At 36.7% G+C, this 27,573-nt stretch overlaps 1 protein-coding gene across 3 annotated transcripts in view; it reads right to left on the minus strand.

Moving 5' to 3' along the window:
- The window catches only part of gabrg2 (gamma-aminobutyric acid type A receptor subunit gamma2), a 59,464-nt gene that overhangs the window by 20,198 nt on the left and 11,693 nt on the right, over window positions 1-27,573 (minus strand). For all 3 annotated transcript variants that reach the window (XM_087806633.1, XM_087806635.1, XM_087806634.1), the window contains exons 2-6: window positions 26,671-26,810; window positions 21,498-21,565; window positions 14,333-14,553; window positions 13,821-13,903; window positions 12,158-12,295 (exon numbers count right to left, since the gene is read on the minus strand). In XM_087806633.1, the coding sequence (XP_087662759.1) occupies window positions 12,158-12,295; window positions 13,821-13,903; window positions 14,333-14,553; window positions 21,498-21,565; window positions 26,671-26,810 (650 nt within the window). The remainder of the gene's footprint in view (window positions 1-12,157; window positions 12,296-13,820; window positions 13,904-14,332; window positions 14,554-21,497; window positions 21,566-26,670; window positions 26,811-27,573) is intronic.

The raw sequence follows: 27,573 nt of genomic DNA on the forward strand, positions 1-27,573 counted from the left end.
AGAAATGTATAAATGAACGAATATAAAAGGTTAATCCAGTTTAAATTCATGTTTTAATTTGTTTGTTCTGATCACGGGGAGAAAAATCACAGACTCTGGTAAATTTAAAATGTATTTAAATATGTAAATGAGGGCGTAAATTGGGATGTACGAAGGCAAAAATGTCTAAATGTGTGTGAAGCACAGATTCATACCTCCGGATATTTTTGTTCTGCGCCAACTTCTGGATTTCAGTTTCCAGACATATTTAGTAGAAGAACTAGGAACTTCTTAGTACATGTGTCCCCCGGACATTGTACTTATGTAAATCGTTGCCAATCTTCTACTTCATAGTCTTTTCTACCACTTTAATTAATTTAGCATGAACAGATTGGCTCGATTGTGGTCCCACAATTAGCGTCGATGTTTTGTACCGCTTTCTGTAAAGTGAGATACAAAAACCTCTGCAAGAAGCGTCTCGTCAAATGTTTCTTAGCTTTGGTCTCTCAAGTTGCTGCTGTTTCCCCACAAACATGATCCTCTATTCCAGCCAGAAAGTGCTTACTCAAAAAGACTTAGATTAGCAAGATCAGCGTTTTTTTTTTCCCCCCACTTTTACCAATGAGATAAAGGGCGGAGAAAAAAAACACTGTGGTTCGGAGTGCCTACAGCATCTTAAGCTAAACATCAAAAGCTAAAAAAAACAGCACTGAGTTTTGCCTTTTCTTCCCTTAATCAAAGTGGAAATAAACAAGCCTTTTCTGCACAAACCTCGCAGACACAACACCACCATTCACACAAAATAAAATCAATTGAGTACCTGTACGCTATTGCCCTCTTGGGCTCCTCAACCAATCCTTAAAGTATTTCTTGAATTTATTTCAACCTCTTGTCCTCTCCTATCACTCTCGCTGACTGCTGCAGAAAATCGATAGAGCTATAGATATAAAAATAAAAACCGGAAAAACACTACAAACACACGTATTAATCACAGCCAGAGAGACAAAACTGAGACATTCAACTCTAGAAGCTTCTTCTGGAGTCTTTGGACGTTCAATTATTTAATTTTTTTTTTTAATGTCACTATATTGTGAGGTTATAGTAAATAATAGGGTTGATACTACTATTTTAATATTCCACTAGATGAGGTTGCCTTTTTGTATGTGGGAAATTATAATTAACAAAAGAAAAATGGCACATTAATCAAAAATGCACCTTGTCTCAACTTTCCCGCTGATGGATGCATCAGACAAAAATTGAAAGTCTGCCCTTTTTGAGGAGGTTTTATAATTAAAGAAAATAATTAGATTAAATAAATATTAGCGGCATGTCTGCTTCTTTTCCAGAAAGTGCTCAGACTCACCTTGAGATGGAAGTGAATATATAGTGTTCTCCTCAGAATACATGAGTCATCAGTTGTAGCAGTGAACTTTTAATCAAGTATTGCAGGCAGTACAATAACGGTGACGTTGTTAAGACTAATGAGAAAAGGTTTCTGTGATGAATTAATTAAAGAACTGGACATAAGATCTATGTCCTATTTACGTTACACAATTGGCATATAAATGATTTGTCAAACAGAAAACTACAAATAAAAAGGTAAAATAAACACTTGCTTTTCTCATATTAAAATAAGACACAAACTTAACTTAAGCTAACTTAAACTAGCATATAGACAGTGTCAGAAATGACTGGTGATATTCGTAAGCGTAACTGTCACATACACACAGTTATTACAACAACAGTTGATGTTAAGAACGACTGGAAAACCCGGATAAATAGTTAAAGGTAGTGATGGTCTGATGAAGCTTCATGAAGCAGTGTCATTATATACGGTCTCTGCACTATTTTCTATTGTTTTGAACAACTGTTGAAACAAAACATCATTTTTAAACTGATGGCGCCACCTACTGACCTCTAAACAACATGACACTGTTTCATGAAGCTTCATCAGCCCATCACTAGTTAAAGGTAAGCCGCGAACACTCTTACTATTTTGAATTCTCAACAGGATCCCTTTAAGTTAAACTATTGGTGTCAGGCATAACTGTAAGCTCTCTTACAAAGCCAAGATACAGTACACTTATAAAATGTATATAAGGACATTTGAGCCAGTACTTTAGTTTTGTTTTTGCTAGTCAACTTGTCAACATTCGCAACATTTTTCACTTCACACTTTGTTCTGCCATGATATAGAATGTCAGCTTAATCTCTTTATTTGACGTGGCCGAGGTGAAATGCTCCGCCATGCTCGCCAGAGACGCTATTAAGCGAGTTTCACCACGGACTGTAATGAAGTGAGATGATTCACTCCGTTGAAAATAAACTTCTGGCAACAATATTCCTGCCAGTATCCATGAATACAGCCAATAATTTTGGACCTGAAAATAATTTTCCAATAATAGTTTTTTCCTAAAAAAAAATACTGTACTGTTACATCATGGTGTTATGAACAACACAACATGTTTTTATCTCCATCTAATTCAATCCATGGGTGAAGCCAAAAGCTAGATTGCTTTCTTCCATCTCCTGCTTCAATAACAGATTGCAGTTTTATAACCTTCCTGATGAATGTTGGACCAAACTTTACGGGTCTTAAAATGACAAATTTCTTTGCCAAATCAGAGCACTTTACATAATAGGATATTTGGGAAGTGTTTTAATAAATGAGGTCTGCTAACGTCATCGTTCTGGAAACGCGTCTCTCACTAAGATTGATTCTCCGCTTTAATACCGACGACAGGAAGGTAAACTTTTGGGAAACTCTCTGCTTTTGTCAAATTAAACAGCAACATTTCCCTTAATACTTAATGTTTTACTACCTGGATACATTCAAATAAAACGTTTCATGTATCATTCACAGCTGCAGGTGCTGATGAAGCTTTTGTAGCAGATTCCCATTTTTTTTATAGCACAGTAGGAGGCAAGTTTAAGATGACATGAGCTTTCAATTGAATGGCTGTTACGGCTTTAGGAAGATTTATCAGCCCAACCTTGTTGTTCACGCCAAATCTTTTTCTTTTTTTTTAAACGTCGTTTCCAAAAAGGCTTCATAAAACCCCCATCAATTCAGAAGAAATCTCTGTCTAATATAAATCACAGAAAATGCTCCAGCACAGAGGCTTGTATGCGGCATTGCAAAAAATATAAATCAGAATACGTGTGAAACTGATATACACTATTTTAAAGTAGTTGTTCATTATATTTGCTATTTTTTTTATTTATTATAGATATTTAAATATTTAAATGTGATTCTTTTTTTCTTTAAAAATACAAACGTTTCTTTTTAAATTGGAAATCAAATTTTGTTTATCCTTGTGGTATCTACAATAGTATTGAATGTGGGTATTTCTATTTGACAATTTTGTTATAATTTAACATGGATAAAAGATGCTATTATGTGCGGAAAAAAATTCCACACACACACAAGAAGGAAAATAGAAGATATTGTCGAGCTTCATCAATACATGGGTTTTAAGCAAAAAAAATGTTATTCCTTAATTGTGTCCCTAAAGGTTTGGCCAGCTTTTTTTCGAATAAAAACTAAAAGAAATTTCAGATTTTAACAATCTCCATCTTGGCCCAGAGAAATAAGAAGTAAACAACCTCATTATAATTCAATGGTGGCGCCCTAGTTAAGCTAACTAATAAGCTAGGGTTGTTTTTTAAAACATTGTTGGGGACTATTATTTCTTTGCATTCACATGAACTTTTTGTCTAATGTGAATTAAAAAAAAAAAACTGTGTCAGAAGAGGGCGACGATGAGCCTTTATTTTTCAAATAAATTAAAAAAAGATAGTGTTTTGAGTTTACAATGGTAAATGGTCAATTGCTTTCAGGTTAAAGAAAACACTTTCAGAATACGTCAAATTGATACCCATATAAATCCATTGCAGAAAAACTAGAGGTGAAAAGTTACATAGACAGTTTTTATAATGTCCTACTAGGTTATTAATAAAAAAAACAACTTTTTTTAACATTTCCCCTGATGTATTTTTAAAATAATATTGTTAATTATAATTACGTTTAAATGTTTAACGGTCATTTTAACAAATCAAATTACAATTTAAGTAACACGTATTCAATAAAACTTGTAAGCTATTTCTAAAATGTCAATACATATTAACCTCTTTAGATCTTTCATTTGTCCTTAATAAATATTTTTTCCACCATCAAATGAAACATATTTTCTTCATTCCTCCCACAACAGTCACTTTATGTTATGTTGCCCTTAACAAACTGGAATTAGCCCCTGGCCTGGATTGTCAAGGTACATTCTATAACCTTTTGAGTGAAATTTATAAATAAAACCTTCTTTTTTTTAAATCTAAGAAAATTGCAAAGAACTGTGGACCACAGCGGACTCGCTATACCAAATGTATTATTGTTCTACTAGAGCCTCAGACATCTAGCACACTGGTACCTGCCTCCTGAGCGTGCCCTTCCCTGGTTAGCAATAGAAAGTTTGCTAAATGATAATCTTCACCTCCTGCACTTAATAACAACAGTCCCAAAGAGGCCACATCTCACTCTATAGTGTCCAACCTCCAGTGGATATGGAAAATGGTTTTAAAAAAAAGGTCAACATCTCTTCCCCATGCATTTGGATAAACCCTAAACTGAAAATTGATTAAAAAAAACAACCTTTTATCCTGTAAACAATGGGCAGAAAAGGGAATAAATAGGTTGGGTAACTGGTATTAAGGGGAATTACATTCTTGGTACAACAATTTAACATCCCAAAGCAGCAGTTTTGGAAATATCTTTAAATACGACATCTTCTCTGCCAGACCACATCAACAATACTGCCTCTGTGAAAACTTCTCTCCATGGTCCTGAAAGTGTTCGGCCCGAAATACGACTCCATTCTGCTGAAGAACTTAAGTTAGCCTGGGAGAATGACTTAATTAAAATATCTGAGGCAGTAAATAAATATATGATGATCTTAAACAATCAAGGGAACATTTCATTGGAGAATCACAAGGTTGGTTAGATTCCGATGATTATCTTTAGCTCATTTGTTTAAACTCGTGATGTGATAGTGATGGAAGAGTGACCAAGGAGGAGCTGGAAAAATAAGACGTGTTATTTTCGAGGACGGGCGTATTTGAAATGAAATTAGTTGGAGAACTCCACAGGGTGGGAACGTGCGAGAGTTGAGGTAAATTGGTTTACGACACACAAAAGGGGGATTCTTGCTGAGTCAGAGCTTTGACTCCCACTGCTGTCCATCAGAAGAATCACCCAGAAGCACGAGGGGTACCGTACAGAGTGAAGGGGAAATATGGAGGGAGAGATTAGAAGGAAAGAAGAGCTATTTAAAGAACGGCGTCGCACCGAAGCTAATGGATTGTTTCAGCAATTTTTAACCTTCCTCTAGCGAAGAGCGATCGTCTTCTGATAAAGAGCTCTGACGTCTGGTGACTGTGATTAAATCACCGTTAAGATGAGCATTGAAAGAAATAAATTGGGATTTTTTTTTCCAGAATAAAGAGACACGTTTTGGAATTAAAACCACGGCAACCACAGGATATTAATAACATATTCAAGATTTTTATTACATAGAGATTTCAGAGTCTCAGTAACAATAAGTGAAATTATTGGATTCGGGGTTTTATTGCTTTTTGTTTTTTCGCCGCCAACTTTTCATGATTAAAATCACTGAAGCACTGACACGTCGCCTTGCCGACATTGTCGTCTATGGAACAACGGAATATGATTTTAATCTCAGCTGCTGCTGAAAAATGTAAATATATTTGGCTTAAAAATCCAAAGTGATGCCAACAAAGAAGTGACACTTTTAAATGACTCGTCAGGATTAAAACTGATGAATTAAGGGTTGGATTTGCTTTCTTGTTCCTTCCTTATTTCTCTCCTTTATGTTAGTTGTTGCTTGTTTGTAAATAAATAGCGAAAAAAACAAAAACTTTGTTATAATACATTTAATATATTTTAGTGCATCATTATTTATATGGACACTTAGATATTTTAGGTGAGAAAAATGAAATACTAATAAAGAGACAAATACAAATATTTTAAATATACTGTTCATTACACTGACTATTATTAGAATTTTTAATTTTTAAATTACATTTAAATAAAACAATAAGTTTTGCTTTTTGAAAATGTAACTTTAACATGCAAAAAAAAAAAGCCATTGTCATTTGGACTACAAACATATTATTTCCAACATAGCTCAACTCTGTACTATGAAAAGGGAATTCCGTCACGTGTCAGAGATCATCCGTGTTTACGATATCATGCTTTAAGTCCACCCTGTAAATGCGTGTTGATGTGTTTGTCATGCTGACTGTTTCCCTTCACTGGCCACGTTTTCTTTTCAAACAAGCATGCCCCCAGATTTGCCCCATCACCGAGTCGGCTGCAAACCGTGGAGCTCTGTGACCGGGAGAGGGCCGCTGATGTGTCCCAAGGCTTTCTCCACTCAAACTGAATCACACAGGCGGTCGCACACGGACAACGGGGCCGCACGCCACGGCTTTTGGAAGGTCAGTCCAAGAATAGCTTCTTTTTTTTTTCATTAAAAAGAAGCACATAGAGGGGCTTGCAATAGGAACATGCAATAATTCATGGATACAGAAGCACTCTGCCCATCCCAAGTGGTGATCCTGCGCTGGGAGATACACAAGGCTCAGCTTAAAGGGCAGCGAGCCACCACCCGTCTGGCCTAATGCATCCATGATTTGTTGCTGAGCAGCAAAGCAGAGTGTTGATTCTGTTTCTACACGGAAAGATATTTTTATGGGTGATGCTTGTATTGATTTACTCAACTAGTGTTGCAGGCATTGTATCGATTTGGTATGTCTAAAACCAAGTCCAACATAAATCTTCTAAGTACAACCCGGATGGATCAGAACCTACAAAAATGTATTGTTGGAAAAAAATATGACTGTCCACTTCCTACAAGTGGATCTTTTGTGGAAGATTAGGTGACATATTTGGACACAAGAAAACCCACTGTTTTCAAATGAGACATTATTAAACTATTAAAATGGTAAATTATCACTGAAAGATATATATGAGGAAACATATAGCAAATAATATTCAAAACATAATCAGATTTTAATACGAAATTAATCATCCACACACATTTATTCCTTAGAAACTTGTTTATATCTATTCGGTAACTTATTTATGAACTGATTATTGTAAATACATATCTATTATTTTATATTTCAAATGTATTGTTTCGACATTTTAATAGTTGACTTCTTAAGGGCTAATAAACGGTTGTATGGAAAAAAGATTTAAATTGTTTTATCTTCTCACACAAAGGCTATTAAGTGACTTATATATAGTTTTAGCCTTTTTTATTGCACATCAGTTTTTCATAAAACTTTGGACCAAACAAAGGAAAGAACACGCATTATATTAGATCATAATTTAATGTGTTGAAATATATTTGATTACAACTGAGACAGACCGACCTATTTTTCTCTTCTATGTGTTCTGTACATCAAAGATTGTGACTGATCTTAGCCCGGTTTTCCAGATTTGATTGTTCTTAAGGATGTAGGAAAGTTATTAAGAAAGGAGAAAGAAAATGCGTTGCTAACTGACATTTAGGAGAACCTTAAGATCAAGACAAATAAGCTTTACAAAAAGCTCTTAGTGGGAGCTGTCCACTGCTGTGGTGCTGAAACTGAATCAATCATTTCCGGGCATATTGATCGAAAACCTCTTAATCAGTCATACTTAGTGAAAGATCTTCTTAAGCTAAGAGGAACTCTAGGAAACACGTCCTTCTTTCAAAGCGTTCTCAAGAGCACTCCTAAGAAGACTGAAAGAGCTTCTCAGCGAATCTGGGACACCCTTATAAGTGTCACAAGGACAGATTTGTTTGCCTACTTACTCGGGCAGACAGCAAACAAATATCTGCATGTCTGCGATTATAAATGCAGGTACAGGCTTCCAGGCAGAACATGTCGCTCTGATGTGAAGTGACATGTTGAGAGATCCAGCCTTCGGACACTGTCTGAGCATGACATGGAGCTAAAAATAAAAGCAGCAGATGGTGACTACATTCACAAACAAGTGTCATTATTTTGTTTTGACCACAACCTTGACAAAGATGCTCAATCAAACGCCAGACAAGTGAAGTCAGTTGAACATGTGTCCTTCATCTGTCATTGCCAAATGAATTTTTCTTCCTGTCTGGTAATTCAGTTGACACGACTTGATGGTGATTCAGCATCACGACTCAAATAAGTAAAAATATCAAACTGCCAACAGAAAAAACGCCTCTGGAGATGCCATAGACTCGGGCTATCATGCTCACTGCGTATGACGCACAACCGCACCAGCAGATGTCGAGACGATGACCTCGAGGTCACGCTGTTGAAGGACCATCTTCCAGCAACCTTAAGTATCCTTTAATAAAACATGACACATCGCTATGTAGCAAATTGTGGAACGAGATGATGAAAATAAACTTTATTTTTAGAGACGTGTAGGATCAAAAATGTCAGGGACTTTAAAAACTAGTACTTGGATAGACGTGGAATAATTTAGTTTGGTCTTCCAAAAAGTTTTTCAGCATTTCAGTGTAGTTGTATTTTTTTTTTATTGAAAGAAAACACAACTACGAAGGAAATAAATGTTCTGAATACACGAGTTTGGACAAAATTAGTTGCATAATTAAATTTAGATTGTTTGGAAAATTCAACTTTCTCCATTTTAGAATGAATTGCGCTTGAGAAAAGTGACATGAAATGAATAATCTATTATTGCTGAGCAAATTTTACATTTGCAAAATTGTACAATTTGCAATAAGTGTTAAGCCGGTCTTGGTTCAATCATTTCTGTAAAATTGGCGTGATAAAAAACTGATACCTGAAAACAGAAATTAGGAGATGTCAAGCTATGCATGGCATCACCAATTTGTAAAAAAAAATTAAACGAAATTAATGCTGCTGATGAATTCAGTGACACAAAGAGTGAGCAACGCTAGAAAACAAGGTCGCGATTTATTGAAGTGTTTATTTACTTTGAAATTGATTGTATTGCAGTAACAAGGGGAATGTTCAAGGAAGTATTTCCTTTTTGTTGTTATTTTATCTTTATAAAATGTTACAAAACAGTCAAAAATGCCTGTCAAATGTTGAATGCCTACCAGTTTTTGAGAAGGGAATTCATCTTGCTATTCACTCACAGAGCAATAACTATTTAACAGTTTTATAGAAGCAAAATACAAATGGATATGGAAATCAAATGTAATAGTCATAATTCTATATGGAAAGGTTTAGACAAAATATTCATCAAACAAACCATCATCATGTGAGAAAACGACAAATAAAAACGTGACTAAACATAGTTTACGAAAATAAAAACGTTTCCGTTTAAATGTCTTTCATTTACTAACAGGAGACAAGCTTTTTTTGTTTAAAACACAATGAATACATGAGTCTGATTGAGTGTTGGTGTTAATAAGGAACACCTATTGTTCATTTAATAGTGCGGGGGGCGAAACAGAATCCAAAGGAAAACAAATGCTTAATAAATAAAATTATCGACTACATAAACAAGTGAGAAAAAAAAGAGTGTGCTCTTTCCAGCTGCAACAGAATCACAGTTTTTTTTAATATCTATAAAATAACAATAGTAGAATGAAAAACAAATGCCTACATATGTATTTTCTTCTGTTAAAAATGTTGGATTCAAATAAACATGATTTAAGCGCTATATAAATAAATATTACTTACTTACTTACTTAATATCAAAATAACCTGATGACAATTTACCCACCTTCACCTTGTCCCCACTGTCCTGAAAAGGTTAGACTTATTTTCTTGAACAATGTATTACTTCAAGTCCCACACAAACCTTTGAAACCAGATTTTCTCAATATGGCCCATTTTTTCTTAACTAATCAACCAAAATACCAAGTTCATTACTCAGGAGTTACCCCAGCATCTGTCACCCCTGCATGAGAGCTGGATGACAAGGACCCTCACACACTCCTCATTGAGACAGATGTGTTTACCAAGACCCGAAACAGGCCACTAACGCAAAGTGAATTCACAATGAGACGAGAGGTCTCTCAACCGTAGTCAAGGTTCTCTGCACCGACGAGAAAGCAGATGGTGGAAATAACAGACCCGGTCAAAATACGAGAGACTTATGCATCTCATGCGCTGCATTTAAATGGAAGCAAAAAAAACTTCAATTTCAGATGATGAATCTTCGCTGGAGATATTGTGCAGAAATACCATGTACTGTTTCTCCCTGCTGCCTCTGTTTTTTTGTTTTTTTTTGACCGTCCATTTGTTTTGTTGCAGTTGTGATTAGTCACCATTAAAGGTCACCTAGCAGGCATAACAAACATCGCACTCATAGCAAACACTCCAAACACAGCCAAATTCAAAAGACAGCGTAATACAGCCGGACAGCTCAAACCCACTCACAGAAAGTAAGTGGCATTTGTTTCCAAACACAAACAAGACGACAGACTGCTGTCGACATTGTGTGGATGACAACGGGTACGACTTGATCTACTCTTCTTTAAAGGACACTTTTCTGTCATTTACTTTTTGTTTCTGGAGTCAATACTGCATTGAAAAAAATATTTAAAAGGCGCAAAAGGAGAAAAAAGCCATATTTAACTTTTATGTTTGAATTTTGTTATCTTTACGGCCTGGGCTGCTTTTTATGAACATGAATTAACTACAGTCAGCTTTTAATCCCGATCTAGAAACGAATTGAAGTACATTGTTTATTAGATTTATGGAAATATAATTCAATAGATGAATAGTCAGTGCAAGATCTAATCTTTCTTTCATTTTCTACTGCGTTACTGGATTTTATTTACAGTCTTCTGAACACAACTCAATAAAAGCTCAGTGTGTTCCCTGGCTGCTTTGGTGTCCAAAGCTACTGAGTGGAGGTGGTTCCTCCTCAAATGCCAATATCTGATGTGTAAGTAAGAATGGTATTGAACCATGCCAAGGAAATATTTGACTTTCCTAAAGAGCCCAGCAAGTAACAAGCCTGATTTCTCTCCATCTGAAGCAGCATCAAGCTAATAAAATGCAAATTATCCTGCCAGACTACTCCTGCGCATATTAAATGTCAATTTAATGTATCATGCCTACGAGCGTCGTGCACGCTCGGAACGCCAATCCATTTCCATGCTTGCATGTTGTCAAGATTACTTCCATTACGCACACCAAAGTACCAGGAGGTAGTAGTCTTTTGCTGTTTACAGGATAGATTAGAATATTCAATAATGCTGCATGACAGCATGGAAACATCAAACATGCCTCAACGTATTTACTGCGAAGAAGCCTGCTTTAATCTTGTGGAGTACGATAAAACGCTGACTCTTCATGTGAAGACATGGATTTAATTAAATTAGTCTATTTCAGGCAGAATTCAGGAAGTTTTAGGTTGATATTGTTATGCCGCTAAAAAGATCCGAAGGCCAAATACGTCAATACAGGATTAAAGAATAGTTTTAGGTCCCAAAAAAACATCCACAGTCAAGTTCATCAGTGAAGCTGCTTATTTGCATTGGTGATGGACAGAGTTGAGGTTAAAAATGAGGGTAAGTAGAAGCAGGAGGTTGGCAGGAAGAGTGGAGCTGGTGTTAACCCTTGTGTTATCTCTGGGTCAAGGTGACCTTGAGGCCCATAAACCAAATGTGTTTGTGGTATCCCTTTTGTTGTCTCTGGTTTTAAGGTGAACGACCTCCCTGGCTTCCATAAAGACATATGCAGCGATGAAGGTCGTTCATCTTGATCCAGAGACAACGCAAGGGTTAATGAAAGACCAATTGAAGTGAAGAAGAAAGTGCAGGCAGGGTGGGTGGAGGCTGATGAACATCAGTGCAAAAAGGGAACTCTATATCAGTGGTCCCCAAACTGACTGGAATAGTCCAAAATCATCCGGTTTTTCACCAGTTAACAGACTAGTGATTTCACCAAAACAGTGACAGGCCTAAAGGAAGAGTTTAGGAAGACAGATGTTCACGCAGAGGAGAAAGGAGAAAGATGTTGGACGAATAATGTTAGAAATGACATAAAAAAAACTGGGTAACTATTAATTTAGTAAAGATGGCATTAAGTAAATTCTTAAGACTCAGCAGGATTCTCAAAATAGGTGAAGACGGAGGACGCCCACTTAATGTGGCAAACCCCTGACATAACTGGTGTCTCTTACCTGAGACTGTCCTGACGACTTCAGAAGTGTTCCTCAGGCCCACGAAAGAAAACTGGTACAGCCTCCAAGAACGAATGTCGCCGACCTCCACTGAGCTCCTCTTCCACTTGTACACGATCTCCTCCCTGGGGTAGCCGTCTGACCGGGAATGAAAGAATGGGATTGATGACTCCAAAGAAAAATCGGATGTTTCAAGGAACTGCTTGTTTGCTAAATTATCCTGTCTGGACTGAAGAGGTTTGTTGACAATAATTCTAGGGAGGTGTAAAATCTATATAAAAGGACAAAGAAAGTAGTTTCCAGGTGCTTCGGAAAGAAATGAATCGAAACAACTTAAGAAAATGTCTCTTTTGTTGTTTTGTGCAGACATTGAGAAGCCTTTCATGTTGTGTTCCCACGCTGGAAAGCCTTTTCCTCAGATACAAAAACATCCATTACACAATCTATACGCTTCATGAAATTTAAATGAATTTTATGTTCCAGGTTCTATTTAGCTGGTGCCTGAAAGAAAATATTAATGGTCCATTTCTGCAGAGTTGGTTGGACTCATCTTACTTTTCTTTACCATTCTTCTTTCTAGCTTTTTTTAGTAGAAAGAAGAAAACAATATCAAATAGATGCATTAAATAACTTCACAAAACTTGCAATAGTAAGTTACGGCTGAAACTGTATTTGAAAGGGAAGCATATGATCTTGGGAAAGAGTCGGAGCTACATTTTTAAATCAAATGTCAAACCCTTATCTTCGGGCTCTCCCCCTTTTTTTCGAGGAGGGGGAGTTTGTCAAGGGGGCACATTTGATGAATAGTAATCAAGTGGGGGCCAAATGAGAACAGTGACATTAAATCAATAGTTTTTTAATCAAAAACAAAAACCTCCTGAATCATCAACTATTCCCAAAACAACATTGACAACTTTTTTACTTAAGGAATAAAAGTACGAATTAGCATCGGCACTGGGCAGTTTTATTTTGTGTTCTTTCCATTTGACTCATGGGAACTTTGACATTTTAAAGTTTTAAAATGCCTGGTTGAATCATACACTTTATTATGGACCTTCTGGGCCACATTAAAATCTGCTCAAGGGCTGCAAATTGCCTTTGGGCCTGACAAAGAGATGAGAGGGTCAAATTTTCTTGCTAGACATATCTCTATCCAACCGTCTTCTTATATTTTTTATCACTCATCTTATTTCATTTGTAGGTTTTAAAAAAACCTTTAAATATTACTAGATAAAAGTAAGTGTGTGCGTTGTTCCCATGACTTGCAAAATTATTCATGTAAATTTAAAACCACAAAAAGGTTTGCTCTTAAGAAAAGGTTGAAAACAACGGTCTTGAAAATACCTCAATGTTCTATTATAACGATAATGAGATCCTCCAATGACAAACATCTGTTTAAATATTAGTTTTTTGACAACTTGTATACCCTCTATTTGTGTTCATAAAAAAGTTCCGAAATGTTTATTTTGGAATAACCCAGCAGCTACTTACCATCTCAGTTCCACTGTGTAAACTTGGAAAAATGTAAAATGCATCGTCGTTTTTGCATATGGATTACTGGTGAAAATATTCATCCGGGGTATGGACACGGTATATGTGCACGTGTGCGTTCATGTGTGTGTGGATTCTGACAGGAGGGGAGCGAGCATATGGCCAAACTTACAGCTTGAAAACTCCAGGGGACATGAGTGCTCATCCATGGGGAAGTTGTTGAGTTTAAGCTGGCATTCCGCATCGATTGTCAACCTGCAGCGACAGAATATGGAGATTGAGTAAAGGGTAGGTTTTGAAAGTCCCACCAAGAGGCATTATTAATTAAAAACCCGCACAGAAAATGAATTAAAATGACACACCCATCTTCCCTCTTTCATACTTGATGGAGTTCCAAGGCAAAGTCATTAAACTTCAGCTTAATGAGCGGATGACCTCCAGTGACTTTACCCATCCGTGCGGACCGCTATTGTCATGTATCATTGTGCTCCGAAACGCAGCGGTCATCCTAATTAACAAGTAGTTAAATTCTGACTTGCTTAACAAAGTTATAAGCGGGACTTTGGGAAAGGGTGTGTACTACACAAGAGGCCATCCATCATGACACCATTCACTCCAAATAAGTAACATTATCCATTGTAAGCTTTGCACATGACACAAACTTTCATAAAGTCAAGTCGTTACCTCAGTGTGTAGAGTATCCTTCCGTCATTCCAGATACGTAGCATTCGATTGGGCGTGGTGATCCAGTGAGCATCCGCTTTCTTCGAGTTCCGGAAAAACGTGTCCGGGATCCAGATCTTGCCGACCATGTTGCTGTTGAGACGCAGCACCTTCATCGTGCTGTTGAACTTCAACCTTCTGTCGTACCAGGTCTGGGCGAAAAAGATGTCGATGGTGTACTCCTGTGGACGAAGCAAACTATTAGCGACCTGACTTTTGTCATTCTTCTCTCATTTCTTTTAGGATTTAAAGCATTCACGAGAGCCTTTTTTGTTAAGGGCCATCTTGGCGCCCTCAACCTGAAAATTAAATGTTCAACGGTGCAATTAATATATCTATTGTTGTAGCGCACGTATTATTGAACTTCTTTACAAGCTCCTCTGAGAAGTCAGTCAAACCTGCTCTGTCCTTCATACAATCCTTTTCAAAGAAAGGGTGGAACACACGTAAGTCGCATGAATAGAGAAGCGACAGCGTCACGGCTGAAGAGCCGCAGGCAAAGGTGATATGTGATCTAATGCGGAAGAAAAGAAGATGGATTCGGAGGAAGCTCTATTATTTAGTTTGTTATTAAGGATGGGTTTGGGCCTGGGGTTTAGAGTAAAGTGCAGGGGAGGAAAAAAAAATCTGAGGGATTTGTGTGCAAGAGGCCGTGATGGCATTAATTTTGTGACAAAGCTTAGCCCGGCAATGCGGTTTAAATCCATGCCAAAAAGGGTCCCAAACCAGATTTGACAAACATTTGCACATCCCCATCATTTCACAATCCCCCCCCTCTTGACAAAGGACAGAGAATTTTAATCGGACACAGAGAGAGTAATGAAACGCCATGGGATATTCATCCATGTGTCGCTGCGAGGGATAAAAAAAAATCTATTATTGTTTTTCTTTTTCTATAAATATATGTATAGCACAGCATTCTGAGCTTTCAGTTTCATCACTTCAAGCACCACATCTAAGAAGTTAGGAACTATGAAGTGGTAATTCATCATTCTTTTTCTTCTGTTCATCTCTAGAACGTGATGCACCTTCTCCGCCAGGCATCTTGCTTTAATGCTAGCTTCAGTTCAACACGCTCAAATATGTCGAGTAATTACTTGAGATGAGCAGCTTCTATGAAGAGAAAGAACTCTCTAAATTAATAAATCTATGATCCACACGCCTGCTTTCTTCACTTCAGCAATGGAATCATTATTTATTGTGCGTCAGCGGCATGTCAATGTCGATTTAATCGTCTCAAATTCCTTGAAGGGATTGGTTTTCAGCCTTCAGCTCCACCCAAACTCAACAGTTAGCAAGATTGGAGAATCAGAGACATGTCTATCATTAAATGAGTCTCTGTAAGATTACTTTGTTAATAAACTATAAAAATATATGTTGATTTAACACATCAACTGTTTAGAAATATCAAGATTCTTTATGTTCTTGATGTCCTAAGATGTGTTTTATTTTATGATTTCATTTCATTACATTAGTCATTTGTATTAATACTGTGTTAGCCGATCTCGCTTTGTGAAATAATTATTCTCCGTTCTGCTTCCAAAGAGTGTGAGCTGAACACCTCGCTGGGTCACTGTGACATGTATTTTTTTTTTCTAAAGGGATGAAAATTCATAGTCTTTCCGTCCATTATATTTTTTCTACACTAGAGTGCAACTCACCAGGATTAATATTGTGATGCCAAACCAATTTTTCTACGCCATAAATAAAGAAAGTACTTAATTCATACATCATGAGCATGTGTATGAATGAAGTACTGATCTATTGTCACTATTGAACTAAGGACCCATTCAACTTCTCAAACTTGTCTTTTTGGCAAAATCCTTCCACAAAATAATTGGCGCCCAATGTGTTTTTTTGGCTGGGAGTCATCAAATTAGAAGCTGCACAACACAGCCAAAACAGACCAGTTTTTTCTTAAAAATATCTGCGTGTGTTTGAGTTTAAGATAAAATTGAATCCTACAGGTGAGCATCTGTTTTATTATTCCATTAGATCAGTTTTACTTTAAGAACCATGGACATACATGCATCTCAGTAAAACATATCCCAACGTATGTACAGGCAGTAACGTATTAGTCTTTTTTTTTTAATTATGTGGCATCTAAGTCTAACACATCATACTGACATTGTGGTTCTTCAGACTGGTCTCGCTCTAAAAACTGGACACAGGACCACTTTTTTAAGAGCTCAGTCTCAACGACTCTGTCTAAGGCCTTAATAGTGGTCTTGAAGCATAATAGACTGGTTATGCTTCCCTCTTTTAATTCACTTTTTAATACAATTGACACCAACGTTGGCCCTCCTCCTTACTGCTCATAGATATGAGTTGACAGAATGTCATCATAATAAACTCCATTATCATGCTAATGTTTTCCCCTTTAGCAAGTGTATATTACGTGACAAAACTATGATGAATAAATTGTTGTCAATATTGTGAAGAAAACAAGACAAGAAAGAATGTAAATGGTGAATATACAATATAAAAACAACTAAAAAAAACAAACAAACAAAAAGAAATTCAGAGTTTAATGCAAAGCTTCATGTAAAATTAAAATAATTACCGATACTAGATTATTGTCTTGGAAGTTTCTTGGCAATTTCAAATAAGGCAATCTTGCCTACGAATCAATGATAATGAATCAAGTCATAGGTGCCATAGGAGCCCTAATATACTGTTTTGCCATTTCATGACAGAACGACACAAATATGACCACAAATGTATTTATTTTCCATGTCATTTGGGTGATATCAGAAACCACATTTCAAAGAGTGTAACAGCGTGTGGACAGTCCTGAAAAACAGTCACTCTCCTGCTCACCAGAGCGATCAAAGAAAACCTAAAAACACATTTGACACAATGTGAACAGCAGCCCTAGCGATTTCATATAGATACGAAGCAATCAGTCAAACCTTCATGTCAGCCGAATGTTCTCTCACTCACACATTTTCTGTCTGAAACACGTTACGCAGGCAGACTCCCCAGTGGGAGCGAAAAAACATTTTCCCACTGATCCAATCAATGCCTCTCCCTCGACTTGACTGTGACTACAGTTACTGAGAGTGTGTGTTTCAGCGAAGATTAACTGAAATGGAACGCCGCGGTTATGTAGAGCAGATGCCGCTGAGCGATTGCGAAAGAGGTGGGTTCTCAGCCGGGACACACCGACGAATACAATAGCACAATAAATAATGGGTTATGAAGAGCTTTTAGCTTCAAATCACATATTCTTACTTTATTTTTCTACCGTTTAGTCCCTACTTTTAGCTTTTTGTCTCATATCAGTTAATGTCAAAAAAAGTCAGATGCTTTTAACCATTAAGAGATCAAAATTAATGTATATTTTTTATGTTTAATTGGTGGAGCTATATGTTCTTTCTTGGAAAAAGACAAGTCAATTGAATGAATTGAGCCTAGACAGCTCTGAAGACAATAATATTTGATGTTGCCTTAGTGGTCTTTTGTTTCGGTAAGAAGAAGGTGGTAATAAACGCTGAAACGATGGGTAATGAAAGTCAGAAGCAAAACAGAGGGATGAGGAAGAGTGAAAGTAGGTATGGAGGGGGTGAACATCATCCAGAGTAATGGACGTATTAGAGTGCAGACAGGGTGGAACAGTAGGAGAAGATCAGAGTAGCAGCAAGAGTGAAAAACAATGTAAATCTGATGTCAATTGACATATATCTGAGAATTGCATACAATTGTGTATTTTATAAGACAGTTATGGTCACTCTTCTGCTCTATGAATGTGTCAAACTCAATGCCGCAAAGAGAAAAACTAAATATTCGGCTGAGCAAAATGCATTTTTATGGTACTGGCGCTACTTATAAAACTAAAATAAGAGTAGATACTAAATCCACATCAATATGAAAGGACAGTAACCTTTCATTCTTTAATTTCTTCATACCTTTAGGTTTTCTTTTTTTTTTTTACTTTCCAGGGTGTTTGTAACCATTTTTAACGTAAAAAAAAAAGGTTATATTGACCAAATGCTAACTTCTTACAGCAGTTAAAAACACATTTTAAATAATCTATATATATTTTAAGGTCTTGCGGGCCATTTAAAATGACTCGATTGGTTCGATATGACATGTGGTTCAGAGACTTTGAGTTTGTAGATAACGAGTTCGTTTTAGGGAATCACTGGAAAGGACAAGGCCAGAAATAAGTATTGGAAAAAGTAAGGGAGTACAAAAGAAAAAGCAAGTTAAAAGGAAAAAAGGAGGTAACTGGAAGTTATAATAAATATTAAAAGTATTCTTTGAATTTAATCAGCTTTCCTCATGTCCTTTTTTTTGTCACCTCTAGGGCGTCTTCACCTCAGTAGCTTTAAGTATCTTCTGAAATCAGGTGTTCGCTCTCAAAACCCATCAGATTCCAATATAAACTTTTAGATTAAAATCCATGATTATTGTGTTTGAAATCTTTTATTCTTTTCTTTTTTTTCCATTATGTCTTCATCTCACTTCATGACCTCATTACTGACGCCAATTTTAATTTAGCAGTCAATGAAAAACAAGCTCCTCATATTGAGAAAATTCCCTTCTTCCCCCGGTTTACTGCACAGCGAATGATTCATCTTCTCGACAAATGAGACTCACAGCAGCATTTCTTCAACATCATTATACACATCACATCATGCAGACAATGGGTGGGCTGTGAATTTTGTGTTTACATGTAAAATGGGCATTCAGGGAGAAGATGAGACCCGAGGAATATATTTCTGGCCCGTTTATGCCCAGATCACTGTACACTGAAGGCGGGCACGCTGCTTCGTGACAGAGCGATGACCAAAGATGAATTCAAGACTTTTTGAAGATGTGTTTTTTCCTCTCTTTTATCATTCCAGGAGAATTTTACAAAGAGGGCAAACATACATGTTAAGTATTGGTTGAGTTTTTTGAAGATGAAATAAGATACAAAATGAAGCAGAAGAAGAAGGAATGCGATGACATAAGACGTAATAAAAGTCAGACAAGATAAAACCAGATAAGTAGCAACGTGATGCAACATGAGCATAAATACTTGAATGATGTTATATAACGAGACCAATTCAAAAACAAAAGAAGGGAACAAGCAGATGAACAGATGCAAAACAAAATACGAGAAGACATGACATGAAAAGGGAATAAACACGTAAAGTAAAATAGTGAGGTGCGAGATGTGACAAAACATCTGAGATGAGACATGAAGCAACATAATAAGTGGAGAATGCACATTAAAAAATAACATAAAACAATATGGCAATTCAAAAAGCAAATAATGCATTGAGGTAAAGAGAGGAAAGAGAATCATGGTGCGACATATTGCGATGATAATAGATGAGATGATAATTGGTGCAAGATGAAACGAGATGTGATGAAACAAAACCTCGAAGGGTCAAAATTTCGGGGACATTTGACAAGATATGAAGCAACATGATGAATCTTCGCAATGGTTACATGACATGCAAGGAAATAAGACAGAATCCTGGGAAATAGACCCCAACATGATGAGACGTTAAGATAAAACCCAAACTGATGTTAATTGTACATGAAAATTACACCATGATACAACATCATAATACAACAAGTTCAAAAACATCATGATGTGATAAGATAAGTAAGGCAAGGATATGGGGCAAAAATATGATTTAGTTTGATATATTTCGACACTGTAAAATCAAGGTTATGTTTGTGTATCCTCTCGTCCACAGTCAGCGTTTTTTAAATTAGGTAGGACAACTAGCAGTCGGAAATTCAATTGCAACAAAAAAAAAGACAAAACCTTGATGTTCATTTTATTAAAAACAAACAAACATTGTGTTAATTTTATACAGACTTTGTAAAAATATAAACCATTAAAAGAATCAAAGAACCGAGATAAAAAATAATCTGATTTGAAAGCCAATATATATATATATATATATATATATATTAAAACAAAAAAATATTTATGTACTGTATATCTATTATGTTATAGTGTTATTGAACACCGATACAGTATTTCAAACACGAGCACCAAAATGATCGTTGGTTTTATTAATCAAATGATGACTCTGTATAGATCTTGACAGGTGTAGGAAGATATTAATTGGAATAAATCGTGAATGAAAAAAATATTTGAGTTTATCTTTTACCCTTAATAGAACAACATTACTTAAAATGTTAAAATAAACAGACAATAAGATACACAACAGCTTACAGTTTCCCCTTCCCCAAAAAAGGGGAGTCACAAGACGGTGCTGTGAGATAAGATCCATCAAAACATAATGTGACTTAATCATGACATAATATAATGAGGTTATTCATGACATGACAATAACATGATGGAACATGAGTGGACTAGATAAGAACCCACATGATAACATGAGACAAGAAACAGTGAGATAAGCATTAGAACAATGCCCCGAAATTATATATATTCAAGAAATTAAACAATGAATGTGGAACATTTTGGCCAATGAATGCATTCCAGTTATGAACTAAATATTCCAAAAACTATTCAAGAGTGAGGAGTTTCAAACACGAGCACCGAAATGATCGTTGGTTTTATTAATCAAATGGTAACTCTGTATAGATCTTGACAGGCGTAGGAAGATATTAATGGAAGAGCAGCGTCCTGAATCTGTCAGTCTGACATGAGTGGTCTAACGCGGCTCTTTTCACATCCTCATCGGCTCTTGTCTATCAAAACATGAACCAAATAAGTTGCGCCGACACTCGTGTCTGAGCTGATATTGAGAGAAAGTGAAAACACTGGTCGCCCCGCTCTAATAGGGAACGGCTCGGGACACATGCGGCACAGAAACGGCGACACTGGAAAGATCGTGTCGGATCAAATTGGTGCAGAGGCCGGAGCAGTTGTTAAGTCTCTGATTGACACCTGCACTGTGTTGGTACACTACAAGGGCAGTGGGGCAGCATAGTGATTAGTCGGACCGACCAATCCTCCGTGAAAGCAAGCATCTGCCGCTCTGCTGTACTTGAGCAACATTGAATCGCTGCCAGCTGCAGAGAGACCAGCCGAGCAGATCATTATACTCACCACTCCCCGTGGATGCTGCACCGTCTTACATAAATTTAGCAACAAGCATTCTCCTTAAGTTATCGCCGCCATAACAGTGAGATTGATGTTTTTGCTCACCATGTTGATGGCATTGACCGGACCGATGCTGTTGACGAACATGTCGGTGTGGATCACCGTGGGTTTGACTGCAAAGAAGAAAAGACAAGTCAATTTTGGGAGATTAATAACGTGTTCCCGGAGATAGCGTCAGAACAATTATTATGGTCATTATCGTGGTTCGGGAATCCAAGAAAAAGACGTCAAGGTCTTCCAATTTCCTGGTCAAACCACTCTGATTAAAATACCACTGGGTTGCAATGACCTGACCACATGAGTAGATGTTTATGCCAGGAGAGCTGGGTCATGATTACCTGGAGTCGGAGGGAAATGTTTTTGCCAGATAGAACATTCATACAATGGTCCGCATTGAGAGCGGAAACATCTGGACCGGTGACGTACATGGAGACATTGGGTGATTACCATTGGGTGATTTAAGTGTACATTAAGATGCAAATATTCACTATTGTTACGTACTCATCAGTTAAGGGAAGATCCAAGCGATGACTGAGGGCAAGAGGATACAGCCAAGATAAGCGGTTTTTAATACTGTATCAAGATTAAACAGAATTGTACGGATTTATTTCTTCCAATGTTTTGTTTTGTTGGGGGGGGGGGGGGTGGCTTTAAACCATACTTTATTTCTACAAGTTATTTTATGGTTTATTCTTCAATAAATTGTGTAAAATAAAAAAATATATATTTTTGTGATGTTCAAGTAAGATGCAAATAGGGTTTTGGTTAATTTTGTGTTGCCAAATCAACTTCAAGCAACATCCACCGGTCATTAAGTGCTCCGCAGCTTCAATGAAATCCTGGTGATGACTGAGGACGAGAGGATACAGTCGACTCCAGACCCTTTCAGAGCTGATGTTTGAACATATTGGTTCAAATATAAATAAAAGCCAGTTATGAGTTTATGGAAGAGTCATGCGGTCTGTAATTTATACAACGCCATAGTCAAGTAGTTGTACACTACTACAATTATATTGTTGTTACTAAAGTATCACAATATATTATATTATTTCCCCTATATTGTTTTACATATCGTATAAGCACACCCAAATAAATATATTTTTGAGTTCAACAAAGGTTTGTTGTTCGTTAATAATAGCTAGGAAGTATTGTTTAGGTAGGTTTTGATGCAACCAGTTTAAGTTAGTGGAGGGAGAAAGAGAGACAACATGAGGCACAGTGTTTGAAATACTGTTGCCCTGACGGAGAAACCGAGCTGATGGAATTGGATTGGCTGCCAGGCCAAGATTTATTGGTGGGAGGTCTGAGGAAGATTGAGTGGAGAGGTAAAGCTGAGTGTCATCAACGTAGCGGTGAACAATGAATCCTTTGTTTAAGAAAATACATGATGAAGTAGAGAGGCCACAGGACTGAGCCTTAGGGCACACCTAAAGCGAAAGAGAGGAAGATCATTTCAATGAAATGGGTGTTTTGGAGTTAGCATTTATACCGGTAGGATTTTACAAAACTTTTAAATGTTAAAGTATTTTTACTTGCTCTTCTACTCTCACTTTTATTTAATTTTAACTATTGATATCAACATTTGTTTAATTGATTTTTGTCCTTATCTTCTATTTTGTTACAGTAAAAAATAAATGATTTTGGTCACATAATGAGTTTAATTTGACTAAACTGAGGTCTTTTGGCAGAACATTTAAGGGCAAATAAAACAAACATGTTTAATTAAATCAATTTAAATTACCTTTTCTTGGACCAAAACACATTTTCTTTCTTTCTTCTTTTTCTTTTCATTTTTTGTTTAACAATTTCACAGCTATTTTGTAAGGGAAATTATGTCTAAAAAAAAGTTAACTATTTTTAATAAAAGTCTAAAAAGAATATAAAAGCAGAAGGCGATCCACACTACTCCAACCATTGCAGTGAATCAAATGAAGACATCCGTGGTTGTCAGCATGTTCAGTCAGCTCCTCTTTAACATCAGTGTTGCATGACTGGACCTGATGTCCGCTTATAGGATTTATGTCGCATTCAGGCTTCATGTTTGATCTATAATGGATGTGACCAATAGACAGTGAAAACATGTGAGTGTTTGTATCCATATTCCACGTCATACGTGTGCAGAACGCCTACAAGACACGAGTGTAGCGATGAATCAGCGTCATGCATTAGCCTTGAAGATCATAGTCACGTACGAGAACAGCCTCATGAGATTCATTTAGGTAGATGACAAACAAATTTATACCCATTCATGAGACATTTTGCAGTTTGTGTTATGATAAAAATGCAAAGATTTGATAAAAGACATGAACTCCTGCTTTTTAGTAAAGGTCGAATTATTGTTAATAAATTGTATAATTTCTCAGAAGATTTTTTTCTATTCAATAATGATGTGATCTGCATTGACAGATGAATGGATGGATGACTGAACATCTTATTGAGATATAGGAATTAAAAGAGTATTTTCATTTAGGTTTACATTTATTTATAAACAAAACAAAAATACTTTTTTTTTTTTGTGTTTTACTTCCAATGTTTGAGATGGTTTTGCGATTATTACATATTTCTTTGTTCCTTCTGCCATAAGGTGCCACAACAGAACTCTCCCTCATGATTAACTAGCACTTTTTACTCTTTTTTGGCCATTTTTGAATTATTTGTTTATGTATTTCAATATGTTTTGCATGTATCTATTGTATTTATGTATGTATTTGTTGTATTTATGTATTTATTTCATTGTATTCATGTATTTATTGTAATAATATTGTTTTTACATACATGTATTTATGGATGTGGATGTATCTATTCACCCATCCATTCATCCATCCATTCATCCATTCATTACATTTTTGTAGTAAAATCAGGTTATAAGCAGCTGGAGTCGACTGTATCCTCCCATCCTCAGTCAGCGCCGGCAAATATAAACCATAGTATAACTAGTATTAAATCAAATGAATGAGTCAATTGTTGTTGTGTATCAGTGTCAACTGACAAATTGTTTTTTTTGTTTTTTTTGTGTTTGTGTTCATGTTTTTGTGAGTTGGGGAACTTTGCCTTTATTTCATATTCCTTGTTTTTGCTAGAAATTGCTTCATTATTGTGTTGATTCTGTGATGGATGGAGGTTCTTAAATCCCTGTACTTTAACATAAAACTAAGATAATGATATCATGCATTATTATTATACTTTTTATTTATGCCGTGTCTATAGTTTATTTGTTACAGTCTTTTGACTTCTGGATTAGAGAGAAAATGTATGTTGCAGTTTGTCATTGTCACTTTTGTTTGTTGAACAATCAATAGGGATTACAGAGAGCAAGCATCATTGACCAAAGCTGCAAGTGTATTATGAAAAACGGATTCACGACCACGCTCCGCTCTCTCCTGCTCCCTCTATCCCCCCGTCCCATTTTTTGGCGCTTCCATCTGTACTCCAGACTCCAGGGGTATTAAAAATTAAATGAGCATCACAATGGACTTCAAAGCGGGACTGTGGCACAATCAGTGACGATCTAAATCCACAGCATTCCAGCGCGTTCGAACGGATGAGAAAGTTGCTGGTTAGCTGGTTGATTGGTCTGTTGCAGTACAATGTCGGGAGCTAATTATAACCTCGGTAGCTGCGTAACTCGACAGCAGCTGGCGCATCTCAGTCTGTTTGAAGAAAGAAGCTCTCGGAGTTGACGCAGCACCTCAAAGTAGAATCTGAGAATCAATTTATAGCTCAACCCTTACGTCTCACAACTAGGAGGAATGGCTTTATGTAACACTCTGCAGTGTCAATAACAACGACGCTGCTGCAGAGTGCGTAATGTTTGGATTGCTCAGCGGCTTTTCATCCGGTCGGTCAAGAGAGACCGATCCTTCTCAGGGATTCTGGTACATTTCAAAACCAACACACAGCTTCTTGTCGAAAGTAGCTGCCTTGAGAATTACACAATAGAGCTGCTGAACATATGACTTTAAAACTATGTATGATTATATTTTGGTTCATTTATTAGTTCCATAATAATCACTTTGATCATACTATTCCAAAATGGCTTTTATTTATCAGTTTTTGTTGGAAAGTCAGACTCTGAAGTGGACATTTGTTTGACTTACAAGAGGTGTTTAATGGCAAGAATCTGTGGCAATATATTGTGATACTGCTAAACCAACAAGGATATGTTTGTAGTATTGCACAAGTACCGAATGACTCTTGACCAAGTTTTAACTGCTTTCATTTGTTTTCAAACCAATCTTTGCCCAAACATGGGGTCAACTGTATCCTCTCGTCCTCAGTCATCTTGCAGGATTTCACTGTCGTATTAAGCCTCGAGGATGTTATGATTTAGTGGCCAGAAATATAATTGCAACACAAAAATGAACACTTTGAATACAATGTCAATTGTAAACCTATAAAATACATATATTATATTGTACACACACCTTATTTAAATATAAACCATAAAAGAACTGAAAAAAAGAAAATGGAAAAATGTAATTTGAATTTGATGAAAACATGTTTTAATGTACAAAACAAACTCTGGTGAATGTATTTTTAGAAAGTGCTGTTAAATATCGATAAATCCTTGAAAAAAAAAAAGAAATCTGATATATACGCGCATCTATATTTTCTCACACCTGAATAACTTACAGCACTATTTATAGACCTAATTTTTTACTTTTATTTTTGAATAATTTAGACAAAAGATTTCGGCAATATTAACTGTTGGAAACTAAAGGTTGCAGGCAACGCTCCATTTCTCAAAAGAATAAACCCCCCATGTCGATTGTTACGCTGAATTATTTACACTCATAATGTGGGCAAGGTCTCTCCTACAAAGTCAATAAATGTATGAGTGTGTTTAGTATGCTCCTGCAGACGCCTTGTATCATCCATATGCGCTTCGGTGGTGGAGCTGGCCTCTCGGCTGCCTGTCAATGTTGAGGTAAGTAAGCCACTTTCCATCCTGTACATAAATATGACGAGCCTTGTCAGACCTTGACAGTCGTCTGGTTCCGCCGTAAAGCTCGCAGACAGGACTACGGGAAGGAGGCGGGCAACATGAAACCTTGGAAAATCTCATTATGGTGCCATTCTTTGACCTTATGAATCAATGAACATCACATACTTTACTTAGAAATTATTTATGATTTAAGGAAAACGAACATTCATTTTTTTAAGGTTTCTGTCGAACCATTTCTCTTTCTTTAATAAAAAATGTAATCTAATCTTGTACCTCCTATGTCAGGTCTGAGCTTGTTGTCGTATCCATCTAGTAGGCTGTTGAGGATGTGCGTGACGTCGCTCTCGTACACTTTCGGGGTGAGCACCCATGTCTTGTTGGCCACTTCGTCGTCGTCCTCGACCTGGAAAGAGCTGCGGGAAGACAAATGTAGAAATAAGTAGTTGCCCTTCTTGAAGGACATATATCTTATATATTCAGAAACGAGCGTTTCTGTTAAAAGACGGGTAGATGCTCCTCAAAACGGTGTGTGCAAGCTTTAAACCCCTCTGTTCAATTGGATTTTGTGGAATATATTATAGTAAAGGTAAGACAAAAGCTGCAGGAGAATAGCAATGAGCAAGAAAAACCTTCTTTTAACAGACAGGCAGAAACCTCAAGCAGAACCAGACCCAGTGTGAATGGTCTTCGGCTCTGACCTTCTGGCGGGTGGGAGAAGAGAAAAGGTAGAGCAGATAGTTTCGCAAAATCAACTGTCAACCGAAATTCAGTTTGATTGACATATCGCTATCCAATCACTTTCAAACAAAGTAATGTTTCATTTTCAGGTCATAAAAATAATTGATATGTATTTCAGGGATATTAACTGACGCTCCAGTGTTATATAAATCATTGTCAGAGACACCAGATCACACAAATTAAGCACTTAATTGTAGAATTATGCAGCAATAGCACATACATCTCTGGCTCGTTACAATGAAGCGCCGCTGCCTGAAGAGACGCTCATTTAATGACACGCTTATTTATATTCATCGCAGCTCACGTTCAACACCGGGCTGGTGGCTCCGTCATCTTCCAGCAATTGTTGGAATCATTAGTCGTGCCCGGCAGGAACCCTCACCATTCTTTTTTTTTTTTTGGGGGGGGGGGTTTAGATTCAACTTAAAATAAAAAATA

The sequence above is a fragment of the Callionymus lyra genome, chromosome 14 (genome assembly GCF_982586985.1).
Source record: "Callionymus lyra chromosome 14, fCalLyr1.hap1.1, whole genome shotgun sequence".
NCBI lineage: Eukaryota > Metazoa > Chordata > Actinopteri > Syngnathiformes > Callionymidae > Callionymus > Callionymus lyra.